The sequence below is a fragment of the Dermacentor silvarum genome, chromosome 4, assembly GCF_013339745.2.
Source record: "Dermacentor silvarum isolate Dsil-2018 chromosome 4, BIME_Dsil_1.4, whole genome shotgun sequence".
NCBI classification, from domain to species: domain Eukaryota; kingdom Metazoa; phylum Arthropoda; class Arachnida; order Ixodida; family Ixodidae; genus Dermacentor; species Dermacentor silvarum.
In genome coordinates, this window is record NC_051157.2 from 12,458,997 (window position 1) to 12,469,792 (window position 10,796).

The window sequence follows — 10,796 nt, forward strand, 5'->3', positions numbered from 1 at the left end:
CAGTGTTGCGAAAATCTACTCTGGGAATAAATAATAAAATGCGAGGAATGAAGAAAGTTTTCAGTAGAAATTAATGTAGGAGCGAGTGAATTTTTAACGAAATAATTACGACAAAAAAAGACGAAATGTGGCGCAAGAAAAAGTCGTACGGTAGGGAGCCTACATGCAAGCGCTGTTTTCAAACAGCGCTTGCATGTAGGCTCCCTATCGTACGGAGCTGTGTTTATGCGTCACTTAACATATATAGAGAGAACTAGTCTTGCTTAATCCAACGCTGACACTGTCACAACTGCTACGGTTGTACGTTAACAGGGACACCTAACTGACTGGAATTAGGTTTTTTTTTATGCTTTGTGAGATTGACGCAAGTCTATTAGAACTCTTGACAAACTGCTTAGCGCAGGCAGCCGACGTGTGCGTATAATGTGATCTCATCTTAGCACTAATGCTCGGTGGCAGCGTTATTGTAGGCCATCGGAATCAGAGAGCATGTACAGAAAGCCAGAGAGGCGATCTTCTATAGTTTTCGCTCTGCCGCGCTTTACAGGGACGAGAACCTTCCCGCGAACAGTGCCTACTACACGACATCCGAGCCCAAGGCCAAGTTTCTGACCAGGTTCGGATCGGACATCGGCAAGCAGGAGTGGACCTCCGACAGCGAGCTGACTGCTAAGAAGGTCAGTCGGCACTTGCTGCACGCATTCTCTGTTGAGAAATAAAAGGCAGTCTCCTAAGGAGGCTGTATCCTGATATGTACTTTTGTCTGTGACCGGACGTGACCTGTAATTTTTGCTAGTAAATTCAGTTGAAGACCTGCGTTCCTCCAGCGCTGTTAATTCCCTGTATCGCACTATTTGCAGTGCGCTAGAACTGTCCAGATGACGTCATCTTTCCAACTAGCCCAACTTTCTAAATTAAATACTCAACACACGCACAGAGGAAGAGAAGGAGGGAGGGAGGGAGAATTCTATAGACTTTCCATACACTCCAAATCATCATCATCATCCTACCACTGATCTTTCCCCTCAGACATCTAGCTCCTCTTCCTGTCGTCCTTCAGTACCGCACAGGTAATGACGTCCTTGTCGGCGGTGCGCAGGAGGAGCTGATGGCGAGCATCTCGCGCAAGCTGGACGTGCTGCGCTCGGCGCGGCTGAGCCTCCGCGAGGAGGCCTCGCAGAACGAGCAGCTCGGCCGCGCCCTGGGCAGCCGCGTCGACCAGCTGGCGCGGCCCGCCGAGCGCGACAAGTACCGTCTCCACGTCGACGAGCTGGACAAGATCGTCAGCCTCATCCTGTCCCTCTCTGGCCGCCTCGCACGCGTTCACAACGCGCTGGCAGGACTCGCCGGCGCTGACGAGCCCACCGCACAGGAAAGGGTCAGTGGCTTCCCACCTTCTTTCTTTTCTTTGTTTCCTTTTTTGTTTATTCGCCCGTCAGGCCAAGTCATGCTCGACGCGCCGGTTGTCGTCAGATCACTGGAGCTAAGCAACGTTGTTCTTGGTTGGTACTTGCGGGATTGACAAGTCGGGAACGGCCGAGGCTGAATTGTTCCCCAGCTGCCGAGAAATATTTAGGTGTCCGCCATGGGCGAAACGGTCAGTCTGAGCTATATTGAAATTGTCAAATTTTCGTAAATTCTGTAGGAAACCTGATGGCCCAAATTAAAGTTCTGATTCCGGCATTCGGGCAAAACGTGCTTTTTTGTCACTTCAGTACAGCAGATGTCAATCAATTCGGTTTAGCAGTTGTTTAACGAAAGCATTTTTCACGTTGATCGTGTATTTTAATAGGGAAATCAAAGCTGGTCCCTCGTTAACGGATCTGCTGTGACATGTCATAGTATTGGGCTTTATACTTAACAAAAGTGAACGCATCAGAATGAACTTTCCCGGAAGCGATTTCTCAAAGCATGTTTGTAATTATTATCATTCCTCTGTCAATCAAATTGACCGATGATCTTGATAGCGCACGTTGCGTGCGTTTTGCGAAACCTATTCAAAATGAATTGGGGAGGCTATAGAATGTTCTTATTTTTTTATTCTAGATTAGCTTTTGAATCAGTGCTGCCACATCGCAACCTACAGGCTCTTCAGTAGCCAAACTCCCCATACTGTCGCAAATAACCAAGAACAGCAACAGCACCGCAGGCTTTATATGATGTTTATAATAAATGAATTTATTTCTATATTATGCATCGCGGTATACGTTATGCTAGGAAACCAGTAAGAAAGCTGAGGGGTTTGACGGCCCCCGTTTCTTATTGGTACGGTACGATAAGGAACAGTTGCTGGTGCCTTCAAATGCATCCCGTGCCTACGAGATGCCTAATGTACCTTGATATTTGTGTAGAGCTCTTGCTGCAGCTGTGTGGAATATCAGTATAGAGATACGTGCTACTGCAACATGTGTGCGTCTGCTGACGAAGCTGTTCCGGCTCGTTTGCGCAGAGAGCCCTGGAGGCCAAGCGGGACAAGCTGAGCAGCCAGCACGAGGAGGCGCGCCGTCTGAAGGAGAGCATCGACCGGCGCAGTCGTCAGGTGGCCCAGTTCCTGCGCAAGTACCTGACACCGCAAGAGTACGCCGACTACGACCACTTCGTGCGCATGAAGTCCAAGCTGCTCGTGGACGCGCGCGAGATCGACGACAAGATCCGGCTCGGCGAAGAACAGCTGGCCGCGCTCAGGGCGGGAACCGTGGCCACCGCATCCTGGAAGTCCTTGGCCTCGTCCTAGGGATCGACGAAAGCCGTGCTCTGATGCGGGGCCGTGACGCCGTGAATTATCGAGACTGGAGGGGTTGCGAGGTACTAGAATCTCTGTCGCGCCTTGGTATGCCAAGTGCAGGTTAAAAAAAAAAAATCAGGTGTCTAGCACACTACGTCTCTCGTATTCTACGTGTAGGTCTGGGACACTATAAAGTCGATCAACATCCTTTCCGAGAATTTTACTCATTGTCTTGATGGCATTGCCTGTTGCTGGGCCATATGCTTAGTACCTGTAGCACTATTTAATATTTCAAGCACTATAAGACGAGAGAAAATATTATTTTCTATACTTTGAACTGCAGAGAGTGTTGCAAGAGTATTGCTGCACAACCTGGAGGCCTCTGTTCCCGCAATCAGGTTAACGAATAGTGTACATTGTTGAAAACAATGCCTGAACAACCTTGTTTCCTGGTCATAAGTCGTGTTGGCAGTAAAAGCTTCCTTCTCATATGTTTAGAAGTACCAGGAACTAAACTTAAGTAATAGTGAGTGAGGTAGGACCTGAGCGAAGGCGTTTTCGAATTCTACTTCCATCGCACCCGTCACAGATAGTATCTGTGCCGTAATGTCTTAATGAAGTTTCACTGCACAAGTCAGCATGTTCTATAGTTAATGGGTGATAGGTGCTGCTCAGCGCCAAACTGCTGCTACAGTTCACACAAAAAGAACTCAGTAGGTGAAACTGTAGTCGTTGTTAAAAGCTGTCTGCATGAAGCAGTTTTGAGAGGGCTGCAGACAAGGGAAGTGTTTCTTCATAAACCAGTGCAATTACGTGCCCTGGACCCCTTCAGTCTCGCCGATTCGTGGCCGTTTCGTGTACATAAGTCACCCCAGCGCTCACCGCTGCGTCATCGCTTGTCCAAAGTGAACACCGCGGCCCATCCATCTCCACGACGGCAGCGACAGAACAGCCGTGAGAACTGCACCGTGGTCTTTGAAAGTCCCATGTGTGCTTCCCGCAGTCGTCGAGAGGCCGGGATGTGGTGACTGTGTGACTCGGTTCGTGAGGTGCCTGAGTGCTCCAGTGACTCATTTTCTGACTGCCCTCCTAGTGCCATATCAAGTTTTTCAAGTCCCTCCCACTCCACAGTTGTTTCCTTGTTCCTCGAGGTGGTTCCCGGAGGTTTCGCAATAATTTTGCTTCGGTTATTGGGTTCTCGTGTATATGAGTCCGCGTTTTCTCTTGATGCTTTTCTATCGTTAATTGTAGTACTGTTTTGTTAATGACACCAGTTCATGTGCGCTTCCCCGCTTTTTTCATCTGCTTTTTGTCAAAGATTTCTGGCTTTTCGCTTTCCCATTTTTACTCACCAAATGGGTTACTAAAAGGCGAACATGATTGAGTGCTTGTTAAAGTTGATTTTATGAAGAAACGAAAGGGGAACTGTGCTCTTAGAAGGTGACAGGCAAATTTTTTTTCGCTCTATTCACTATGAAGCTACGTAAGGAACCTGCAGAGTGCGACGTACTCGTACATCGCAAAGCTCTAACTAAACTACTGTCTCCTCAAAGCCTATCGACGTTATTCATGACTCGAAGGCGCCCCGGGAGATCAAAACAATGCAGGAAACTGACGCATTTGCTCCAGCAGGTATGGTTGCGTACAACAACGGCCTAAAAATATCTGCCAGATACTTAGCCATTGCCGCAAAGGAAAGAAAAGTACAAATGAAATCATTAGCAAGATACGATATTATCACGAGCGGAGCCTCGAGATGCTTTGCGATGTTGCGGAAACGCAGTGCTCTGCAAGTCCCACCATTCAGGAAACACGTCTAACAAGTTGTGTTGTGTACGGCAAGGACCGTGTAGCCTGTGAGCGATGCGAGTGTTGAGCTGCCAAATGTATCAAACGATCTGAGTGGTAAACCATGTCAGCGCTGTGACGCGTTCTCCAGAAAAGTGAGGCTGCATGCAACAACCACGGCGTTGCAGACACTTAATATGGACATTTGGGCGTAGCACCTGCACCTGTTGTTATATTTCCCACCTATGCCCACTTTAGTCTTTTCAAACTGCTGTTGACCAATTAAAGGGCAGCTTCTGCTTTAGGAATGGAATACTGCGGCGCATTGAATGTTTCACATGTTGCCGTTTCGGAGAGGGAAAAAATGTAGTCCATATTTTTTTTTTCTTGCACTTGACTGCTCTTACTTTTTTTTTTCGTTTATTATTGTGTATATTTATGCAGTTGCCATGACGTCGTTACATCACATTTTTCTTTCTTCCTTGGCTTTGGCTGTGTGACCGCCTCTCCCCTCTTTTCTTTTTTTAAACGCTTTTAATTTATTCTTTCTCGCTAATTTACAAATGCATAGGTCACTATATACAAAAAAATAGGAGGGGAGCGTCGGTCGTCGTCTGTGGCAAGTACTGTGTTTCTAGTGTGATAAGAGTGAGACACTCTGGAGGAGTCTTGTAAGCACCCTTTTAGGTTAATGGCAATGTTTTCACCGAACAGAGCGGATTGTGTCACGTGAGGAAAGGATCTGTGAATAGTGTTAATTTCGAATGGAGTTCCCCGCGCATTTGTGTGTTTGCGTGTGCGTGCATGGGTATATTCTTTGGGCTTGTGTGCCGCTTGTCTTAATGCCCTATCCCCTGTCCACTACCATCGCCCGTGTTCTTTTCGTGACCTAGTTCCAGAACTAGGAATGATTGTAGGCGTGACATGTCCAATGCTGTTGTAGAGAGTGTTACGCGCGCGCGTTTACCCCAAGGCTGTCCACTTAACAGTATTTTTGTAGAACCCCTTTTAAAAGATCTTGGAGGAGGCGAGAGAAGCGTTACACCTTCGGGGGAACGCGCGGTACTTCTTTTGCGACCACCTGAGTCGTTGGACGGTTCGAGGATCCCGTGTTTTTTTGTACAAAGCGACACAAGAACCACCGGCAGCTGTTGTTCGCCGCCCGCATACCTTGACAAAGGAGGCGCTCGCCTCCCGCTGCAGCTCTCATGGGTGGCGACGTGTTGCGGCAGTTGACTCGTGCGTACTATGTTCTACCGTTTTTTTTTTTTTTTTTTCTTAAACTGTAATACCACACGGTTGCATGAAGGCGCGCGCGTGCGCGCCCGCAGTCAGCGGATCGTGTTGTGCCCGCGGCGCGTCCTTCGATTCTTAACGTGTATATATTGACAGAAAAGCCACATGACAAAATGGCAAGTCTGTGATTTCAATAAAAAGCCACATTGCTGTGCAGTCCGTCGGCTATGAGTGTTATTTCGAGCCGCGCTGGTCGATGTAGAGCCAGCGTGGTCTCCCCTTCGGCCTTCCTTTCCCAGCGCTGAGCGTAGCTATAGGGTGGCAATTAAGCCATATAATATTTTCTAGTGAAGCACCTTGCCACTTCTCTGTTTTCCCACATTTCATTTCTCTCTTTGCTTGACTGTCTTGACGCGCCTTTAAACTTTTTTTTTTTACCTTCTATTGTCGATACGGTAATATATTAGGCTAAGCAGCTACACTCAGAAGCTTGCTTGGAGGTGTCACGTGAGTTAGTTCCCCGTAAAAGTGCACACCGTGGACGCAAAACTGTGAGTACTCAAGATTCGTTCTATACAAATAAAGAACAAAAAAAAAAGTAAGCAAACAGTTTTTAGTGATTGGTATGGCTGAGAACTCATTTGCTGCTACAGCAGGAGGCTCTTACTGCGGACCCTACCATCATGATTTTATCGATGCGCACAAAGTCGTCTTGATCCGCTACAGCATTTTTTGGTGGTCTGAGTTACATGCACAGACGCCGCCAATCTCTACCGTCTACATGGCGCACAAAACCACGCTCAAGAAGCTTCAAAGCTGCGTGATAGCGCAGGGGCTGTCGTGTCCAGCTTCTAACTGTGCATTATCGCAGGTGCGTAACTTCAGTCCTCAGTGGCAGTAATGGTGGACAAAGTTTCGTTTTTCTTCGTCCATGCGACTAAGGTGAAGCTGAGACGAAAAGGTGGCCTGATGGCGCGACAACGACTTGGCAATTTGATGATAGTGTTACCGTTCGGCCGTTGTCGATACCGCTTCACCCCAACTCGGCGCAATCAGTATTGCTAGAACGGTGACGCTGCCTTAAAATACTTTTACGATTTCGCAACGGAATAAAGGTAGACGGCGGACTCGGCAAACCGAGTTTCAAGCTTTTAAGCTGTTGTTGCTGTATTAGAAAAAAATGTAAATCAGGATTTATATTTCCGGGCATTCACACGGGATATGTCCGCACGACGTCTAAGACATGGGTCATCAACTATGGCCAGTAACTTTTGATGCCCAAACGGCGCCTTCAATGACGCGTGGTCCAATGCTGCGGCCCTTCCTGGGCTGACCTACGAGACAGACGTCCGATCTTTCATCTTCACTGCTGCCACATATATTTCTGTTAATACTGTTAAATGCAGACATACTCTCGTTTAACTACCGGTGAACTGCCTTCAACCAAATTTATTGCGTTTAATAAAGGTATCAAATTAAGTTCTACCGGCTGTTGGAAACAAAAATTTGCTTTAGGACCTCAGTTTTAGCCCCTTTTTATTTCTAATTGACGAGGCAAAGTTTAAATCATTAAGCTTAGAATTTCGCAACAGCACTAAAGGCACTTACCATAATCTTGTAAACTATTAGCACCACTGAAAGATCGCCAAGTACACTTTATATAGATCCTAGGTTTCTTTTAACAGCGGAGCTGTTTAAGCCGGAGGTTGGCCCGTATAGCGTAGACCAGAAACAGCGCCTGGTGATGTGACCACGCGTTGCCTAGCAACCATTTGGCACAGCTGCTCCTCGCTTCGCCGCCGCCCCGCACCGCCGCGCCGAGCTGCTACGACCGCGCACCTGCTCCGTCTAGTCATGACGTCACTTTAGCACTCGATTGAATACGCGGGTTGGCGTGCGCGTGTATGGTGCGAACGTAGACATAGCCGACGCGGGTCAAAGTGTAGTATCTGTTCTTATCAACTTAATATCTGATACTGGTTGTATTTGGACCCAAGATATTAAACTTACTTTTGCAAGTTGGCGGAGTGCTTCAAGCCTGCTTCACCACCGCCGCAGATCGGCCCGGTATCGCACTATCTTCGGGATCCGCCCACGGTTTTTGGTCTACGGACATCGATCCCCTGGAAGCTAGCCATATACAGCTTCGCTGTAAGAAGAAAGAAAGAAAATGGGAAAGGCGCTCGGACTTGTCGGAGCGCGCGTGCCTCCCTGAGCATGCGCAATGGCAGCTTTAATGGCAGCAACGGGGGCGCGCCATCTGTCCGCGTCAATTTGAATTCTCAACGACTGCGCCAGGCACGCTAAACGTCAAAGTTGGTTCTTTATTTATTGCGTCAACGCTTGTTGCAGTGGTGTCTGCGCATTCGTCTCTTTGTGGCATCACAAGTCAACTACACCGGACGGTAAGTCTCAGCAAAGATGTTTCCGTGAATAGCTCATAATTAGGTAAGCGCATTTCGTAGCGCGAACCGGCTGCACGTAGTGTATAGGCGACTTTGGCATAGTGTCGATTTGTTGTAGACATGCATTGAAAGTGCGCTCGTGTTCTCTCTGTTTAAGGAATGTTTGACGGCCAGCGGTAGCTCACGCTTGTTGATTTTACCGTTACAGTTGACGTCCGTAAAGACAGAAAATACACCATGTTTTACCGGGATATTAAGCTGCCACTCAGCGGATTGTGTCTGTTACGCTGCTTACTGTGGGTATTTCTCGTTTTGTAGCGCTCGAGCGGGTTGCCATAAACGCTGCGCTGTCTGCGTACGGAAATTCTTGTGACGCGCTTTACGCATATACCTACAAATTGTGCTAGCGTGAGGAATTATCAAAAATGTCGCAGTTTCACCCGAAAGGCGAAGCAAGAATTGCGATAGCAAATTAGTAGAGCTATACGGAGTGAAGATAGTAGTTTTATCAGCTGTATAAACTTGGACATGCAGCAGCACCAGCAACGCTCAGAACTGTTGTCGACGCCATCGGCGTTTTGCCCGCGTTCGCACCGAACGCGCGCGGCGTTGATGACTGTTGCCGGTGCCTCTGGGGGTGGCTCGGAGGTTTTCGACGAGATCAGAACGGGGCACTCGTCATTTGGCAATAAATGTTTTCACCGCCCACCACTCGTCGAGCAGCGCCGGAAGTCTTTACCACCTTCTCGCCTCGCAACGTTTTTATATAATTACGCATTTGGTGCCGCAGCGTAACGTCGCCTCCCCCCCCCTTTCTTCCGTCCTCCCACGGCCTTCCGCGCGACGGAAGTCGCGTTTGCTCTCTCTCTCTCTCTCTCTCTCTATATATATATATATATATATATATATAAAAGTTGTCGCAGTTTCACCCGAAAGGCGAAGCATCAATTGCGATAGCAACTTAGTAGAGAGCTATACGGAGTAAGGATGGTAGTTTTATCCGCTGTACAAACTTGGTCATGCAGCAGCACCGGCAACACACAGCACTGTTGTCGACGCCGTCGGCGTTTTGCCCGCGTTCGCACAAAATGCGTGCGGCGTTGGTGACTGTTGCCGGAGCCTCTGATATAAATAGGCACTTGGTGCCGCAGCTAAACGTCGCCTCCCTAAACGTCCTAGCCCGGTGGGCGCTGAGGCTCCAAGAGTACGACATCCGGGTTGTCTACCGCTCAGGCAAGAAGCACGCCGAGGCTCTTTCGCGCTCGCCTGTCCACACCGACATTGTCAGTGTCTCCGTCCTAGACTACCCACTTCCCCCATTCGCTTCTGTCGACATGGCTTTGGAGCAGCGCAAGGACTCCTGGATTTCATCTTTGATAGATTACATCTCTGATTCACCTGAACGCCCACCACCCCGAGCACTACGCCGGAAAGCTTCGCACTTCGCCATCCGCGACGGCATCGTCTATCGCCGTAACTACAGTTCCGACGGCCGCAAATGGCTGCTTGTAATACCCCGGCAGCTCCGCAGGGATGTATGCGCCGCTTTCCACGCCGACCCTCAGTGTGCACACGCTGGTCTCTTCAAGACCTACACCAGACTACGTCATAGGTTTTATTGGCGCGGTATGTACACATTTGTGCAAAAGTACATTCGCTCTTGCACAGAATGTCAACGCCGCAAGCCTGATCCTTGCCGCTCTTCTGGACCAATGCAACCAATGCAACGCCATCTTGAGTCACAGCGAGCAACCGCTCGCTGTGACTCAAGATGGCGTCGCAGCGAGAAAGCGGCGGCGCGGGTGCGGTCAAAGGATGGCATCACCCTGAACGGCGGCGCTGGCATCGAGGCACGTCACACTGGGGAATCTGGCGTCTACAGCGAACGGAATTCTCCTGCCGCCGAAATTCGCGCCGGTCACACTGCTAGCCCACCGCGCCGCCGGAACGCGGTACAGCGCCATCTGCGGTGTAAAGCGCTAACCTCCAAACAAGCGCCGGATATACCGGATGTGCCCGCAGCCTCGAAACTGCGCAGTTATCTCCGCTCGCGTAGAGTTCGCGTGGTTTTATTTTTGCGCATCATCGCTGCAAGCAACGACAATGAACCCTGATCAGAACAGGCAGTACTGCTAGGCTTGTTGGCAAGCACCTTTGTGGCGATGCATGACGCGCAGAAGCATTCGCAGAAGAGACGACGCCAGCGGCGGTGGTGGGTTCGTCCTGCTTTGCAAGAGCGCGAAAAGCTTGGTCACGCCATCAAACTACTACCCCTTCTGCGAGATCGCGACGTGGAGTACTACAGAGAGTAAGTTCAGATGTATTGTTATTCGTGACAACGAATATTAAGTTTCGGACCAATTCGATCAGCATTTACGACGTCGCGACAGACACGACTGCGACAACGCGCGCGCGTCCGACTCGGCCGCCATCTTCGAAATTCTCACTCGCGCTCCGATTGGTCCGCGGTGAGGGAATCCGGCGGCAGCTGCCGCAAAAATCGGTCCGAGACCGATCGGCGCGGAAAGGGCTATTCCGGCGGATCTCGCCGCCGCCGAACTGGGTTCCGCGCCGCTCCAGACGCCGAATGTCTCATGGCGAATTCCATTGGGAGAAGAGGAGCAGGGCGCCCGCGCAGTGCG

At 49.5% G+C, this 10,796-nt stretch overlaps 1 protein-coding gene and 1 pseudogene across 5 annotated transcripts in view; both read left to right on the forward strand.

Annotated features, from left to right (window-relative positions):
* The window catches only part of LOC119449458 (trinucleotide repeat-containing gene 18 protein), a 491,760-nt gene extending 485,795 nt beyond the window's left edge, over nucleotides 1–5,965 (forward strand). For 4 of the 5 annotated variants that reach the window (XM_049665214.1, XM_049665216.1, XM_049665217.1 and 1 more), the window contains 3 exons: nucleotides 548–677; nucleotides 1,061–1,378; nucleotides 2,450–5,965. In XM_049665214.1, the coding sequence (XP_049521171.1) occupies nucleotides 548–677; nucleotides 1,061–1,378; nucleotides 2,450–2,734 (733 nt within the window). In that variant the 3' untranslated portion in view covers nucleotides 2,735–5,965. The remainder of the gene's footprint in view (nucleotides 1–547; nucleotides 678–1,060; nucleotides 1,379–2,449) is intronic. The other variant, XM_049665215.1, reaches the window with a different exon arrangement.
* Nucleotides 5,966–7,670: 1,705 nt separating this feature from the next.
* LOC119451121 (U2 spliceosomal RNA) lies at nucleotides 7,671–7,850 on the forward strand (annotated as a pseudogene).
* Nucleotides 7,851–10,796: the final 2,946 nt, after the last annotated feature.